The 17,920-nt window shown below is 38.1% G+C and overlaps 1 protein-coding gene across 1 annotated transcript in view; it reads right to left on the reverse strand.

Annotated features, from left to right (window-relative positions):
• Positions 1–87: 87 nt before the first annotated feature.
• PTGR1 (prostaglandin reductase 1) overlaps positions 88–17,920 on the reverse strand; it is a 34,593-nt gene continuing 16,760 nt past the window's right edge. The window contains exons 5-10 of the mRNA XM_001365518.4: positions 17,449–17,616; positions 12,722–12,839; positions 11,410–11,565; positions 5,565–5,670; positions 2,742–2,863; positions 88–371 (exon numbers count right to left, since the gene is read on the reverse strand). Of these exons, the coding sequence (XP_001365555.1) occupies positions 261–371; positions 2,742–2,863; positions 5,565–5,670; positions 11,410–11,565; positions 12,722–12,839; positions 17,449–17,616 (781 nt within the window). The 3' untranslated portion in view covers positions 88–260. The remainder of the gene's footprint in view (positions 372–2,741; positions 2,864–5,564; positions 5,671–11,409; positions 11,566–12,721; positions 12,840–17,448; positions 17,617–17,920) is intronic.

Raw genomic sequence — 17,920 nt, forward strand, 5'->3', positions numbered from 1 at the left:
CCTGCAATTAGACTATCCCAAAGAGGGCTTTAGTTGAGAGGTAGGATTGATGGTGTTCATTACCTAAAGAATTTCCATTTCTCGTTATTTTTACATGATAAAATTTTAATAAATTTTATTAAGTAGATATACACAGAATTAATTATAGTCAATGTTTCTTAGTTTTTTATAGGCATACATTTCCACCAGATTGTAGAAAACTTGAAATAAACACACCAATATGCTCTTTATATTTCCAGTGTGATGTTCTCTTGGATCCCTTATGCTTTCACTATTGTTTTGCCCACATTATCTCCCTTTAACATTCCTATGAATGCCATTGGCATGCTTTCAAAACCTTCACTGACGTGTTCTTTGTACTGGATTTTGCCCTGTGGGAAAAGAGGACAAACAAAATGTTAAAGGGAATAGACCGACTTCAAGTTTCCACATTTTCCCAGGTAATAAGTCAGTAAATATTTCTTGAAATCCTATTATGTACAAGGCCTCATGGAGCACACAAAACTATAAAACATGCCATATCGATACTGTTAGATTGTAAGCTCTTGGAATGTAGGGATGGTGCTAGTAGATCTTTGATTTCACTGGCATGGGGATAACTCCTGTTGAGTAAACTCCCTCTATCAACAAAGGTTGCTACCTTATCTGTGACTTATAGTTTTAAAGGAGTACTATTTTCTCTTGGTTTTATCACTTATTACACTGTTCCTCAGTCTCCTTTGCTGGCACACACTCCAAACACAGGTGTCTCACATGGCTCTGTCCTGGGTTCTCCTCTATTGCTATATTATAACTTTCTTCTTTAAGAATGTATTCATGTGGGGCAGCTGGGTGGCTCAGTGGATTGAGAACCAAGACCAAGGCCTAGAGATGGGATGTCCTGGGTTCAAATCCAGCTTCAGATACTTCCTAGCTGAGTGACCCTGGGCAAGTCTCTTAACCTCCATTGCCTAGCCCTTACTGCTCTTCTGTCTTGGAATCAATTCCAAAATGCAAGATAAGTTTTTTTAAAAAGACTATATTCATGATATACTGCTGTGATTTATCTGAGTAGTCTATAAACCTTTGATCTCTTTCATATCATACTTTTGGCCCCTATTTTCCAATTTATATTTCACCATTTTTTCCCAGTGTCCTCCTCTGGCATTACCAAGTTATATATTGTTTAATTTGGATGCTCTTATAAAATTCTTCATATCTTCTCCTTTTGTATCCTTTGCAACAGAAGCTAACACACAAGCCACAATTCTTTTTCATGTTGGCCTTTTAGAAATGCTCATCTTGCGCACTTCAATATCATGTCTACAATACCCCCCTAATCTTTATTGTAACCTTTGAATGCATAATCTACCAATTCCTTTAATTGTTTTTTCCAGAAATACCCATGAGCCAACCTTCTCTTTAGCTACTATTTCCATTAAAAAAAAAAGAACATCAATTCTGATATGATTATTTATGTTCTCCAGTATTATGGGCATTTGTTCACTGGCCAAGGATTTCACACATGTAATAGCTCTAACAGTTAAATTAATATTTATAAAGAGTCTATAAATGATGTAATTCTTAGAAATTTCTTTTCCCTCCACTCTACTTCTGAATCACTGAAGAAGTTAAAAGGGGATCCCCAGGACTGAGTCTTATTTTGTATTTTTCTTTGCATTGTGATTTGACATTGCTAAATGATCCATCATCTAGAGTCCATCCTTTTTAGATAATGACTTTCTCTGTTTACCTATGCTATTCCTTACAGAGCAGATACTGAATCCAGCCAGGATGGTACTCAAAGCCTTTCTAGCATAGTAGAAACCAGTTGAGCTTGTAGTTCACAGAAATAATCAGTTATCTTCATATCAGCATGAGGCTTTTTGAAGTAAATTGGAAGTTTTAACTTTTAAGAAAAAAATTATATTCCTGTTTTCAAAGGACTTGTGAGAGTATAAGTTGTATATATTTTGCCAAGAAACTCCATTGCTAATAAAGGGTTCCAGATATAAACGAATCATGTAGATATTAAAGATGTATTGAGAAGGTGTCTCTAATGAGCAAAGTGTTCACGGACCAGACTTATGGATGTATTTCTAATATTTCACATGTTGATTTCTGAATCCTTAAATTGAATTGGGGCTCCAATTTTGTGGAACTCAAGCCTCTCCCATTGTCTGCAGTCTGGAAGGCTGGCATGCAATTTCAATAGCTTAAAGACACATACACTCAACATTTGAATGAGATGATGCCAGGAGGAAATGCTCTGGAGGACTTTCAAATGAGCTTCTGGTCTGGGCACTGGCTATGTGTTGGTAGCTAATCTTTTGTCTTGTTGTTGATTGCCAATATGATGCTAAAGTTTCTATCACAATCCCAGGTCCCCCATTCCTTGAAACCGCAATAAAATTCAGTTCACCAGTCTGACTCTCTCTAACCATCAGAGGAAGAGCTGACAGGCTGAATGGGATGCTGAAGATCCCTGTGTCTTTTTGTCTATTTTCTCTCCCGTGTCCTTTATCCCTTAATCTTTAACCCTTCCACCCATATTCCCATAGTCCCTAACTTCCCTTTTAGGTGCTCAACCCACACAAGAAGATCTTGTAACAGGAGGCTGCTACAGCTAAAGCTTAAAGATTCCAATCTCATAAGACTCAGACTGAGTATAAAAGAAATCTGTCTATGGGAAGAATTGTGGTAGAAATTTACAGCAAAGACTTTCAGAAGAGAGAAACCTCCATAAAATTAGACTGTCTTACCTCTAAGACCCATTTCAGCAAGTCTTTTAGACCCTTCTGGCGGATGTCTCCTTGCCAGCGATGGACAATAAATCCTTCCATGCGTATCTCATTATAGATAAAGGGATGTTGAATATAGATTCCTGTAAGGAGGAGCACATGATATATTTATGTCATTAGTGCTGAGGTTTTATAAGCACACAGGAAAAGAAAAGGTTATGAAAACCAAAGAAAGTTTAATATGTTCCAGCAAGCATCATTTTCATTCTAAATGGTCAATATGCTTTGACCCATTAATCTCATTACTGAGCATCTAAACCCAGGAAGTCAAAGATCAAAACAACAGGTCAAAGTATACCAAAATATCAATAGCAGTACTCTTTGGAAGCCCAGTGGGTATTTACCTACTGGAGAATGATTGGAAAAAAAGATACAGCATATGATTGTGGTAGAGTATTATCATATGGTAAGAAATGATAAATATGAAGAATTCAGGAAAACATAGGAAGATTTTTGTGGATTGGCATATTAGTGAGCAGAATCAAAAAAATAATATAGGGGCAGATAGGTGGCTCAGTGGATAAAGATTCAGGCCTGGAGATGAGAGGTCCTAGGTTCAAATCTGCCCTTAGACACTTTCTAACTGTGTGATCCTGGGCAAGTCCCTTAATCCCCATTGCCTACTATTTACTGCCCTTTTGCCTTGAAACTGATACTTAGTATTGATTTTAAGAAAGAAGGTAAGTGTTTAAAACTAACCAAAAAAATACTATAAATTATTATTGTTGTTCAGTTGTTTCAGTTGTGTCTGACTCTTTGTAACTTATTTGTAGTTTTCTTGGCAAAGATACTGAAGTGGTTTGCCATTTCCTTCTCCAGCTCATTTTACAGATGAGGAACTGAGGCAAATAGGCTTAAGTGTTTTGTTTAAAAGATTACTCTGTTACAAAAATGAATAATATGGAAATAGCTATCATCATAATACTTGTATAACCCAGTAGAATTGCTTGTCTTACTATGTGAGAAGAGAGGTGAGAAAGAAAATGAATTGTGTAAACATGGAAAAATATATTTTTTAAGAAAAACAAAAGCCTCTGAGAGGATCTGAATCACTACTTTTCTACACCATTTGGTCCCTTGCACCATAACTTAGGGGCAGATTGGCATAGTGGATAGAGAGTTGATCTGAATAGGAAAACCTGGGTTTAAGTTCTACCTCTTAAACATAGTTAATGTGTGATTCTGGGCACCACTTAAGTTCTCAGTACTCCAGACACTCTCTTAAGATTATAAATGTCAATCTTCATTGGTCAAGGGGGTTTATCATCTGAAAGTTTGGTATGCTAATAAAATCACAGGCCCCTGTCACCTTAGACAGAGCTAAGGCGCTTAAATACTCTAGGAAGAGTTTGAAAATTGTGTCTCTCTAATTGTAATATGGGGGATTGGGCTTGGTCCTTTAAGAAAAGAACCAGGATAGCAAAAATTTTCTGACATTAAAAATATATGCATTAATAAAAAGTAATATGAAAAATAATCCTTGTGCCTTCTACTATCCTTTTTCCTCTACCCCACTCCCAGCATATTATGTGCTAGGTAACGTCCTACTTTTGTTTCTAGTCTTGTTTCTGCTCCCTAATTTTAGTTCTTCTACCTAACTTAATTTACTCCTGCTTCATTTGGTTCCAATTCATTTTGTCTTTAGTAGACATGAAAAACAATCTGTTGGTGCCCTCTGGGGGGGAAATGTCTTTTCATATATTTGAAGATTCTTAGCAAGTCATCCCATATTTTGGAAAGGAGGCATTCATATTCTATTGATGGTAAAGAGGAGATAATATTGTGTGGAAGATGTATTTCCCCTCAAATGCTAAGTCATCAGATTTGTACTTAAAAAATAGCTATGAAGTTAAAAGGTTCTAAATTGGGCTGCTAAGTGTCACAGTAGATAAAATGCTGGGCCTGAAGTCAGGGAGATTCCTCTTCCTGAATTCAAATCTGGTCTCAGACACTTACTAGCTGTGTGACCCTGGGAAAAGTCATGTAACCCTGTTTGTCTCAGTTTCCTCATCTGTAAAATGAGCCAGAGAAGGAAATGGCCAAGTCAAGAAAACCCTAAATGGGGTTCCAGAGAGTTGGATATAACTGGAACAAGAACTCTGTTGAGATGCCTTCCAAAGATATGGGGAATATCACAGAAGAGGACAGTTTTGGCTTCCTCCATTTTGTTTTCCACCACTCTCTTATAGAAGAGAAATTAGAAAGTGGGGTAGAGGAAGAGAAGGAGAAAACCAGAGGCTTTGAAGCTGGCCACACTCAGAAATAAAAAGGTAGATGGAATCATCAGAGAGTGTGGTATTTGGGGAAAATACTAATATCAATTAAACTTTCATGACAAGAAAACTCAATTACAAATTAGGATGCAAGTCAGTAAAAAGAAATTATTTTGTCTATAGGAAGGAGAAAAATAAATTAGTCAATAGGGAAGGTTGATCCTTATAAAGCAAATAGCTTCTCAGTAAGAACCATTTCTCACAGATTCTTACATTATACAGAAAACACATAGCCATGCTGGCCTTGGGGCATTTTGTTATGTTTCAGATGAGGAAGCAGACACTCTGTAATCTGCTGGTCTGTTTTTGACCCCAGGAGTCTGAGAGAGGGTAGATTATCTTTTCTGACTTTCTTCACACAAGAACTGAAATAGAAGCTTATCCTAAAATGGAATTATTCCCTATAAAATAGCTATCGATGAACAAAAGGATGGGCATATAATTGCATATTCGTTTTTGATGCATTTTTACTTGTTCAACCCACATCCGTGATAGTACATGATTACCGTACCTTGTTGAGGCTCTTCACTATTATATGTAGAAATGGCCCCACATATAGCAATTCTTCCATATTTCTTCATCTGGGGGATAACTGCATTTGTAAATGCTCCACCTACCTAATTACCAAAGACAAAACCAGAGAATGAAAGTCAATATTCATAAGTATCTTTGTAACTCCTGTCTTATGGTCACTGAGATTCCCAAGGAGCTAATGATTTAATAATAAAGCAAAAGAAGAATAGAAAAGTAGTCTGTCTTTTCTATTCTAGCTATTTTAAACATGCCAGTTGTGGGTAGCTCTGGCACTCCATGACTAAGCTGTTATGTTAAAAAATGCATTCATGAGATCTGTGAATTATCTATGATACACATGTGATGGAAAGTTGATTTGGTGATCTCTTCTTCCCTCCTCTAGTAGATGTAATTGTGGGAAGTGGTCACAGATGATATGATTTTTTAAAATGTGTTTAGTAAGGTATTAATACTGTGTTATTATCATATTTTGCAATTTTTTGAGAGAATTTTTAGAATAAGAGACTTTCTACCTCCCAGAATCTGGAAAAGTGAACTGCTTGCAGAAGGTGCCATGAAGATGCCTGCAGAGACCACATGCTGCTCCAAAAGAGTCTAAGAGAACTTTTGAATGTGCTGAATGGAACTTTGGGAGGTTGAATGCATTTGTTTTGAATGTGCACTTTCATGCCAAAGGGGACTGCCCCCAATTGGTTTTGTTCTTTTTCTCTCTCTTTCCCTCTTATTCCCAAATTATTGTAATTTTCCCTTAGAAACTGCAATGCTGTATGTACCTGTAGTTAAAAATCTTTAGAGTTAAAAGTTGATTATGTTTAAAATGATCCATTGGGGAGACTGGTCTCCCAACAGATCCCAGTGGGGAAAGTGTGTTGTAAAAAAAAAATTGTAACCCGGGGACTAAATCCCCCAGTATTTCCTACTCTTCCCAGGGTTCCCTTTCTTAAGTCCTGGAATGGGTTTTTGTATAAACGGTAGGATGCCAAGCCAGGAGGGGTCTTTGGCTTTTGCTGGGGCTCTAGTAGGCAGGCTGCTGGGACTCTGGCTTTTGTCTCTTCTAGCACCCTTTCCTCTTCCCTTACTCCTTTCTCCTTTACAACAATACTCTGTGATCCCTGTATGAAGTGTCAACATTTTTCTTTGATGAGTTGGTAAGGGAGCGATTTCTTTGGACAAGTAAAATATTAAGCACTCATTTGTCAATAGTTAAGCAGTTAAGCCCTAGGTGAGTTCAATAGTTTAGGTGAAGAGAGAAGGAAATGTATCTTTCTTTCCCTCTGGCCATGGTATCTAGCAGTCAAGCTACTCCCCTCCAAAGGAATTCCCCTTTCATCAATATAGTCAGGCATAGAGAATTTGACACATGATGATGGAAACTGCACTGCATACTCTATCCAGGGCAGCTCTCTATCAATAACTCCATGTGGCCTCTCTTTTGAAGATCACATGCTTGGGAAATCCAAGAACCCTTTAGACCTTGAAAGTAGCAGTTACTATCTGGGGACTCGACCATAGTTGCATAGAATAATGCAGTTTCTCTGTCTGTCTGTCTGTCTGTCTGTCTTTCTTTGCTTGTTCATCAAATGCTTTTACTCATCATTTACTTAACACTGGTTTATCTCATCAAAGAAAAATGTTGACACTTCATACAGGGATCACAGAGTATTGTTGTAAAGGAGAAAGGAGTAAGGGAAGAGGAAAGGGTGCTAGAAGAGACAAAAGCCAGAGTCCCAGCAGCCTGCCTACTAGAGCCCCAGCAAAAGCCAAAGACCCCTCCTGGCTTGGCATCCTACCGTTTATACAAAAACCCATTCCAGGACTTAATCACCTCAGGATGATTTTTTTCTGGCTTTCTTTCCTAGGTTGTTTCTTCTGCTTTTTCTAGAAACATTGCTTCTCTCAAATAAGCCAAAGAATGGAGATGAATAGACGTACTTATTTTCAAAAGGGAATAATTTATCTTCTCCAAACTGTAGGCCAGTGTGTTTAACTTTGGTTCCTAACAAAATTCTAGAATGTATTGTTATGCGTTGTTAAAGGAATGATCTGTATACAAATACAAGGGAAACAGACAGAACTTCATTAAGAATTTGCTAGACTAACCTCGCATACCTCTTACATTGTAGCTTGATTGATACATCAGAAAAGACAGTATGTTTCTATTTTAGCAAAGGACTTGATAAATTCCTCCATAATCTCTTTGTGGAAAAGATGAAGGGATGAATATTAGATTACAGTAGCATTTGGTAGACTTGGGTCTAGTTGAATGATTGCATGGAAAAAGTAGTTGTTGAAGAAGTCTTCAAGAGAGATCTCTAGAGGACTGCCTCCTTGACTTTGTGCTGATCTACTCTATCAGTAAAACAAAAGAAAACATGTTACTTAACATATATGTTAACAGATTTTTAGCCTGGAGTCCTCTCCTCCTTTGCTTCTTCCTTGGCTTCCTTAAATAAATTGACTAAAATTTTGTTTTCTGAAAGACTTTCCCAATCTTCCTTAACGCTAGTATCTTCCCCCAGAGATTATCTTTAGTTTATCCAATATATATCTTATTTGCACAATGTTATTTAAATGCTTTCTTTCCTTTGAGATTGTAAGCACCTTGAAGGCAGGGATTTCCCCCCTACATTATATCCCCATTGCTTAACACAGTGCCTGACATATAGTAGCCACTTAATGAATTTTTGTTGACCTGATAACACAAAGTTAGGAGGCATAGCTAACACATTCACAAAAGGGGAAGAACCTCAGATGTTCTTAAAAAAATTTTTTTTAAACCCTTACCTTGTCTTAGAATCAATACTGTGTATTGACTCCAAGGCAGAAGAGGGGTAAGGGCTAGGCAATGGGGGTCAAGTGACTTGCCCAGGGTCACACAGCTAGGAAGTGGCTGAGATTTGAACCTAGGACCTCCCATCTCTAGGCCTGGCTCTTAATGCACTGAGCAACCCAGCTGCCCCAATCTCAGATGTTCTTGACAGGTTTGAATGATGGGCTGAATCTAGTGAGATAGAACTTAATGAGGAGAAATACATTTTTAAGGAAAAAAATCAGAATTTTAGTGAATTCAAGCCCAATAGCCACCAATAATATGACATGGAAGCAAAAACAAAAAAAATGCTAATTCCATCTTATGCTGCATTGATAGCTATATATCATGTTCAGAATGAGGGAGTTGATAATCCTTGCTATATTCTGCCTTGGTCAGACTATATCTGAGATACTGTGCTCTGTTCAGAGGACCCCATTTTAAGGATGTTGGAGATGAATACATGCAGAGGAGGTAGTCAGAATGGTAAGGCCATAGAAACAATACCATATGAGGGTCTGTTGAAGATCTGTGAATGTTTGACTTGGAGAAGCGAACACTCAAAGGGTTAGGTGGGACATACTAGTTGTCCTTAGATATTTGAAGAGCAATTATATGAAAAGGGGACCAGACTTGTGTAAACCTTAAAATTTCTTAGACTTATGAATGTTGGAAATTTCACCATTGGGAAATTTCATACTTGAAAAAATTTCCTACTGATAGTAAGAACTCTATTGGAATATGAAACTCCTTGGCATGGGAGGATCCTTCTCCTCCCTACTTAAGACTACTTTAGGACAGAAACCTTTTGCTAAACAATGGAAAGGGCTTTGACCTATTCTTAAGCATAGAACAGGAAGTTGTTTGAGTCATGATTGATTTTAGAATTGATACAATAGAGATACTTGGAATGACAGAACCAGGTCTTGGAAACTACAATCTCCACCCTACTCAGAGTAACAGGATTTAGGAAGGGCTGCAGCAAAAATCAAGATTTAATTATTTGAGAATATGACCTTCAACAGACATGTGCAAAGGGGGCAGACCTCTGGGTGGTCCTGGGTTAAGCTAGAGCCACCATTGGCACAGGGGAGACATCGACAGTGATTGGTAGATGTGAGAACTGAGGGGAGGGGACTTAGATGGTTTCCTTAAAGATAGCAGGGTCTGAGGACAGAGGAGGAGGAGGTTTTGCTCTGAAGAGGTTTTGCTCTGGAGGAGGTCGGAGAGGAGAGAGTTCCTGGAGGGAGAGCTGTTAGAGAGGTCTTGAAGGAGGCTGTGGAAGGAGAACTCAGGAGGAGTCAGGAGGAGAATTCTCTGAAAACATTTCTTGAAAGGAGGCTCTCTTGAAGGTGGAGCCTGAGGTTGGCATGAGAAGCCTTACCTAGAGAGATCTTGGGTGAGTGATAAAACCAACTGACTGATTTATCTCTTAGGACTGAGGTCTAGGCCTTATTGGCTTGAGACCCTTCATTTTTATTCCTTTCTTACTTTCTCTCTTTTTCTATTGATTAATCAGTGTATTATAAATTAAATTTCTCTATAAAACCCAGTTGGTTTGGGCATATTCATAATTGGGAATATATTCCCTGGCAACCATCTTATATTTATATAAACCCAAGATACAGTAGAAAACATTTCAGTGGTCATAATTGATATATATATTTCCCTTGCTCCCAAACATTTTAATTATCACAGTTTATGGCTCCCACTCTCTTATCTACAACAATTTAAACCTCAAAACTAATTTAAATCTAACACTTGGTCTGTTTGACCCCAGAGGACAGTACTAAGAAAAATGCACTGCAGAGACACAGATTTTTGCCTTGAAGCGATGAAAAGCTTCTTGTCAAATAGAATTGTTCAAAGGTTGAATGGGCTGCCTTGAGAAATAGTGGATTCTCTATCAAGAGAGATCCTTGAGTGGAAGCTAGATGGTCAGCAATGTTGTAAAAGGATTCCTTTTTAAGGATAAATTGGACCAGATGGCTTCTGAGGTTCCTTTCAATTCTGGAGATTATGTGAATAGATATGAGTATATTATGGTTTCTTTACTTCACATGTGTTTTAAGCTCTTACTAAGTGCAATTTCCATTGCAAAGATAAGTAAGGCATAATACTTGCCCTCAAGGAACTTACATTAGCATTCACTGAAATAACTATATGTAAAACCTTGGAAGTAAATCTTTTTCTTGAAGGGTTCACTCTGTTCTTTGTCCAGTTCCTTGGGTAGGCCTATGAATGAAACTTATTATGGGCTAGAACTTAGAAACTTCCGTAGTAGAAACTGATGCCTGAAACCAAATGAGGCAGGATTGAAGTGTGAGGTTTCTCACTCATAGAAGGACTAGAACTCTTCAGGGAGAACAAGAGTTGATTTTTCTGAAATAGTTGCAGAATTCCCTCTACTTCTCCCAAACATCAAGTTTGTTTATGAATAATTTTTATTTCACAGGCAAATCAAAATTACCGACTCCTTGATTTTAATTTTTATAAGTAACCCAGTTTTCTATCTATAGATTAATATCTATCTATAGATTAATAATAGAAGAAATCATCATTCCTTTATCTCACACAAGGACATGGCAACAAATACTAATGGGACTTTGTATAACCCTCATACAACTCTTTCATACAACCTTTGCCCCTTTTACAGATGAGAATCCAAAAAGTGTCTCTCCAGTGTAAAATGGAGATTTGAACCCCTGACTTCAATTCCCAGGAGTCCTTAGTAGCTCCCAGAATTCCCTCTAATCTCCCTGAGTCCTTACCCAGGCTGAGAGCAAAAGCTCTCCCTCCTTCCCTCCCTCTCTCTCTCTCTCTCTCTCTCAGGTTGCACGTGCTTTCTTATTTTGTATTTTCTGTAATTTCTTTATTTCTTAATCTTTAATAAACCTCATAAAAATATAATACTTTAGCAAAGAAACTAAATTTTAATTGTAACACTAGGCACATTGCTTTGTTGTGATGATTTAAGATGGTACCTTTGTTGGTGAAAACAGTTTGAACTTACATTGTCAAAATAGCAATCGTAGCCTTCTGGAGCAGCTTTCTTTAATGTATCTTCCAAAGATTTTACTGTCTTATAGTTAAAGGCAACATCAAAACCAAGTTTTTTAATGTATGCGACCTTTTCTTCTGAGCCAGCAGAGCCAACTACTTTGCAGCCCTAAAGAAAAAAGGAAACCCTTGACTTAAAAAAAATTAATTTAGATTATTTTTCCATGGTTACATGATTCATGTTCTTTCCCTCCCCTATCCATTGACTTTTAAAAGGCTCAAAGATGGCCTATAACTCAGTCCTACCTAACCCCAGAAGACTTAACCCTAAATATCAACTCCCTTTCTTTGGAAGAAAGGTTTTAGAAATTTTAACTATTCATAGAATCCTCCACCAGGAGGCAATGCAAGCCCTAAAGCATTTCAAGATCATTTGATCCTTCACAGTTTTGTTTATGAAGCAAAACTCTAGAATAGAGATGTCACCATTCCCTTGGTAGGCTGTTAGGATGTTGAATGTACACTAACTTGCAAAAAAAATGGGTTTAGGGGGCAGCTGAGTAGCTCAGTGGATTGAGATCCAGGCCTAGAGATGGGAGGTCCTGGGTTCAAATATGGTCTCAGACACTTCCCAGCTGTGTGACCTTGGGCAAGTCACTTGACCCCCATTGCCTAGCCCTTACTACTCTTCTGTCTTGATTCTAAGGTGGAAGGTAAAGGTTAAAAAAATGGGTTTAAAATGGAGCAAGATAGATTTAAGGTTGGCATAAAGACAGTTGATTTCTTCCTTGCAAAACATCATTGTGGTATCAATAGGGGTTCTTAAGATCTATGGATCCCTTGTGGACCCATCAAATATGATGGAGTTCATGAAGGTTGGATAGGGAAGAAATTAGTTTTATTTTCATTGACCTTTGGTTTTTTTTGAAACCTTATGTATTTTTAAAATGCATTTGAAAACATTCTGAGAAGAGGGCCACCAGATTGCCAGAAGATCCTATAACACAAAAAAAGTTGAGAATGCCCATGTTTGAGAAATATAATTTCTAATTTGGCCTTGAGTGTAATGATTGCTTAAATAACAGCGTGCAACTTATCTTGAAAGTACTCTGATCTTCTCATGTTTCCTGACTTCTATCTTATCCTCCAATCTGTATTTTGACAGACTAACTGATCTCTTCTCTTCAAAGTAAGCGATGAAATAATTTCATAGTCATTGAGTTTTTGAACTGGAAGGGATCTTATGGATAATTTTATCCAGTCCTTTCATTTTGTAAATGATAAATGACATCCTGACATATAAAGTGTCTGTCCTTTCCACTTACTTTGATTTTAGCAATCTGTCCCACCACTGAGCCCACTGCTCCTGATGCTGCATTGACGATCACAGTTTGTCCCTCTTTCAGATCACAGATGTCAAGGAGGCCAAAGTAGGCTGTTAAGCTGAGGAGAAACAACCAAACACTTTGGTAACTACAAACTGTGGACTTTGCCAACCAAATAAAGCAATACAAACTTCTTCCTTTAGTTCATTTAGAGGAGTGAGAGGGGTAGGATAGATGGGAAGAGGAGAGGGGGAAGAAAAAAAGGAAGAAGACATTGAAAAAGCAATCTTTACTTGTTATTCCCTCACACTGACAATATTTTATATCCTCCAACTTACCCCTTTATACTTCACAGAATAGATGATATATTATTTTTTTAAACCCTTACCTTCTGTCTTGGAAATAATACTCTGTATTAGTTTCTAGGCAGAAGAGTGCTAAAGTCAAGGCAGTGAGGGTTAAGTGACTTGCTCAGGGTTATACAGCGAGGAAGTATCTGGGGTCACATTTGAACCCAGGACTTGGCCTGGCTCTCAATTCATTGAGCTTCCTCCATATATATTCTTTTTAGAAGCAATTGTGCATTTAAATCTTGGAGAACTATTGTTTAGAAGTTGTTATTAAACCATTTAGAAATAAAAGCACATTCAACACAAATCTGTTATTTCACAGTAATGTTCTTTATAATAATTCAAGTGCCAACTGAAATATGCTTTGACATGTGAAAAGGAATTCTGTATTCTCTTTGTCTATTTTTAAATTAGTCAACCCCAAACTTAAAACATCCCTACCTAACACTAAGTAAGGGAGTTCCTAAGTCACTTACTAAAATGGGTGACAACTCCAGAAACTTGTGAATCCTTTGATAAGAGTTTACACCCTCAGAGGATGAGAGGTGGATCCCACAGACACTGCCCCCTGGGAAGTACTAGGAAATTTGGAAGCTGTGATTGGCCCCTCTGAATAGTGGAAGGGACAGGAAGTGATGTGGAAAAAGGACTATAAAAAGTTCTGAACTGCTCGTCCAGGGAGTGTTTGGCTTGAGTCTTTGGCTTGAGTCTTTGGCTTGAATCTTTGGCTTGGAGCTTCAGCGGGTGACTTGCCTCTTGGAGGTGGCTTTGGACTTTGGCCCCTGCTTTGACTTGGGTCCTTGGCTTCTTGGACTGCTCCTGGATCTTCTCCTTTGGACTTCATTTTGGGTGAGTGAGTAGCTGGCCTTCCCTTCATGGCTTCTGGAGAGATTAGTTCTGGAGAGGCCTCTTCCTCCTGGAGGAGGTTGTGTTGGTAGAACCTTTGCACAAAACACCACTGGGTCCTCTGGCTTAGGGTTAACAAGCCTTGCCAGGGCTGAGCAGGACACTGGAGTGACATTTAGTGTGATAGGCTAGACATTTTCTATACCTTCTTCTTACATTTCTGTACTTTCACTCTTTCCACCTTTTTGTAAATAAAAGCTACTAAAAGTCACTTGATTTGAGCTATAATATTTTTAAATCGGTGACCACAATATTACTTAGAATTCTTATATTTTAGTCAAATTTCTAAATTTTAATCCCTACAGAAATATCCCCAGAGGTCAGCCTGGGATCCTAGTTACTATTTCAGTTCTTCACTAGGATCTTTAAATATCATAAAAGATCTTAAATTCTTTACTTAAACAGGTTGAGTCCTATTCACAACAAAGAAACTTCAAGTTCATTGTTCCACCTATTTACTTTTGAAACATAAAGGAAAAGAGAAAAGAGGGAAAACCTTCAGCTTTTAACAGAATTTTGCCTGATTTGTACAAGTTCACAGTTGTTAATCCCTTTTGTTACTTTGGTCTTATAGGTTCTTGAATAAGAGGGATTTGGATGTTGAACCTACAAGCTCCGACTCTAATCAATTATTCTCTCTAGCTTCAGTGTTTTGTACTAGGGCCCAGCATTTTCCCATTGCTCTGTTCCTCTGGGGGAAATGGATCTAATTTAGCTGTGGGAATTTAAAGTGTTTATTTGAGGAACAATATTAAAAACTTTCTAGGCATCACATTTTATGAAGGCTATTGGTTAATGTCCAGAGGAATGCAAGCATAGTGATTAAGGGCCACAAGGTTATGCCATATGAGAACTAGTAGAAGGAAGTAAGGACTATTAGTCTGAAAAAGAGAAAAATTAGGGGTACCTGATGTTATCTTCAAGTATTTTTGTCAACTAGAAGAGGGATTAGACTTGTTCTGGTTCCCTTCCATTCCCCCTTTCTTATCCCCTCACTTAAGACCAACAGTTGGGAATGTCAAAGGGTTAGTTTAGATTTGATTAACTTGCTAATAACCATATCTATCCAGCAGTAGAACTGGATTTCTTTGGAGATATGGTATTACCTTTACCAGAAGACTTCAGTGAAAGACTGAATATCTTGTAGCTCTGAAGTTCCTTCCAACACTAAAATATCCTGTGATTTCTAGCTAGATCTTAAAATAGAATTTAAGATTCAGGGAGAGGAAAGAAATAATTTATCTTCTCATTCTCTTTCTAAGACTCCATTATGCTCTTTTTTGCAACTAGGTTTATATTTTGGATAGATCATTGAACTTAGAGGTCTGAGTTCAAATCTTTCCTCAGACATTTATTTAGCTTATGAACAAGTCTCCATTTTCTCCTCTGTAAAATGAGGATAATAACAGCACCTTGCTTATAAGTTTGTTGCAAAGATCAAAAGAGAAATATTGTACAACACTCTCCAAACCTTAAAGTGTTATGAAAGTTAGTATTATTATTGCTTAACTTCTTTGATAATTTACTTTCATGTGAATTCCTATGATTCTCATCTTTTGAGCTACAAACCTCAGGGATCTTCCTGATGACTTGAGCTTCCCAGTTTCTTATTACGTCTGTTGGTATATCAAGTCTTCTTCACCCAACCCACTACCTATTTTTCCTTAATATGGTTTCATATCTTTCCTTATGAATTTGTAGCCTGATTTGACTGCTTAGAATCCAGTTTTCCATTTATAACATCTTAGTTATGGAAAAATTACATCATGTAATTGCTTTCTACCATGTCATTTTCCTTAGTCTATTAATTTTAGGCAGGTGAATACCTAATTTCACCTAATTTGGCACCTGAAATAGAAAGCACAGACTAATGACTGATATAACATCTGTCTAAGTAGCATCTTTAATATTTGGGAAAGAGAAGAATCCAGCAAAGTATGTGAATGTGAGAGGAGGGGATGTTCCCAGGGATCCCGGTGACTATGTTTTGTTGGTCAGAGGAAAGGAACATTTTAGGGAGAAGTGAATGGGGATTAACTTGGTACAGTGATGTCTCCCAAGATAGCTTGTGGGAATTTTGTGACACGAATTATCACCACATTTTTTTCAAGCAGAACTTGGATGAAACAGCCAGTTATAAAGGTTCATCAATTGAGCAATGGAAGGTAGAAAGACAAAAGCTGCTGAAAATAACCTCAGTGTATGTAAGGCAATAGCTTCTTTCCTACTCTCAGATTGTCTGTGGGAAGCTTGAAGAGTTTCAGTTATAATGGATCATGAAGGTATTAAAAAAGGTATGACTCAAAACCTGACTAATGAGCAAAGTGCTCCTGGACCAGGCTTAAGGATATATTTCGAATATTTCACATGATTGATTTCTGAACCCTTAAATTGGATTGTACTCAAATTTTGTGGAATATGAACCTCTCTTATTATGTGCAGTCTGGAAGCTGGCAGACAATTTGTAAAGATTCTTTGTTACGCCAAAGACCTACATTTGGCATCTGGATAGCTTGGTGCCTGTGTTCTGGAGGAAGAAGGTTTCATGAGTGAGCTCTTGCTATCCATTCCTTTATCTTGCAATTGATGGTCAACATTCAGTTACTACTTCGGGGGTTTCCTTTGTTTGATTGACGTCTGGCCCGCCCCCTCCATCCCGGAAGCATATAATAAACAACGCAGCTCGCTCAGCCCACTCTTGGACTCTCCGCCTCCTGAGCGCTGACCACGCAAAGGTTCTTTCAATGCGTTCCGTGTCTGTCTGTTTCATCTATGGCTCGATTTCTCTGATTCTTAATCTTCACCTGCGACTTTCTGGGCTTTCAGCCTCCTCAGGTGATTAAAGCCGCAGGAAAATTGTCTGTAGGGGCTGCGCCACTACAAAGCTGATGACTAGAGTGAGTCCAGGGCTTTGGGCTCGTATTCCTAAACTGGCGCTTAAATAACGGCTACAGCTGATGGTATGGGAAGGAGGAAGAACACGAGCACCAACCAAGAGCTTTTCATGGCACAGCCGCGCCTCGTCTCGTTACCTAAGTGACTTTCTCTAAGTTTCCATTTTTGTTAGATGTGTCCCCGAGAAAGTCTGCTAGCTGACCGAGGAACAAATTACCTCCAAGGTTAGAGAACAGTGATTACCTTAAAGTCCACTAACGGGTTCATTTCTGATCATCCCTTTCAAGCCCTTCTCTCAGTAGGTCACAGGATCCTCTTAGTCAATGCTCAGAGGACCATGATACTAATTAGCCTTTTGAACTACTTTTCTCTCACCTCTGCTAAGGTCCTTTGCTCTATCAAACTTATTTTCTCTAGGCCTTCTCTTGTTCTCGTTCCTTTTGTTTTGCAAGGTGCAATATTCATTCCTTCCAGACAATTTTTATTTTTTGGGGAAGTATATTTTTCCAGGTTAATAGCCTCAACGTGTGGAATTTTTCTGTGTCAAACTTAATGAAATAAATCCATGTGACTCACCCTGTCATGCCGATGGTCCCCAGAGCCAAAGATACAGGTAGTGTGTTTGGCCACCCTTCAGGCAACGTCTCTAGGTTTTTCCCATCAGAGATGGAGTGGGTTGTCCATCCTGAATTAGCCACCACGATGCTGCCTACTGGAAAGGCTGAGTTCTTACTTTCCACAACTCTGAAAGAAGAAAGGATCCAAAACCAATTAAACACTCGGAAAATTCCCCACCGCTCTTTTAAAAAGAATTGGGAAGATAACTGTTTATTGTTCACAAGAACTTTGGTGGAATGTAACTATTGAGCGTTAAGGGTTATTTAAAAACCATGTTAACAGTAACTTTGGCTAACTGTTGATTTATTTGCTTATCTAGCAAAGTACCAAACTATTTATTTTTGTAACATTTAGTTATTAAGAGGTCAATGGTGATCTTAGAAAAAGCAGTAGTACACTGGGAGGCAGAAGACAAATTAAAAAGGTTTGA

This window comes from Monodelphis domestica, chromosome 7 (assembly GCF_027887165.1).
Source record: "Monodelphis domestica isolate mMonDom1 chromosome 7, mMonDom1.pri, whole genome shotgun sequence".
NCBI lineage: Eukaryota > Metazoa > Chordata > Mammalia > Didelphimorphia > Didelphidae > Monodelphis > Monodelphis domestica.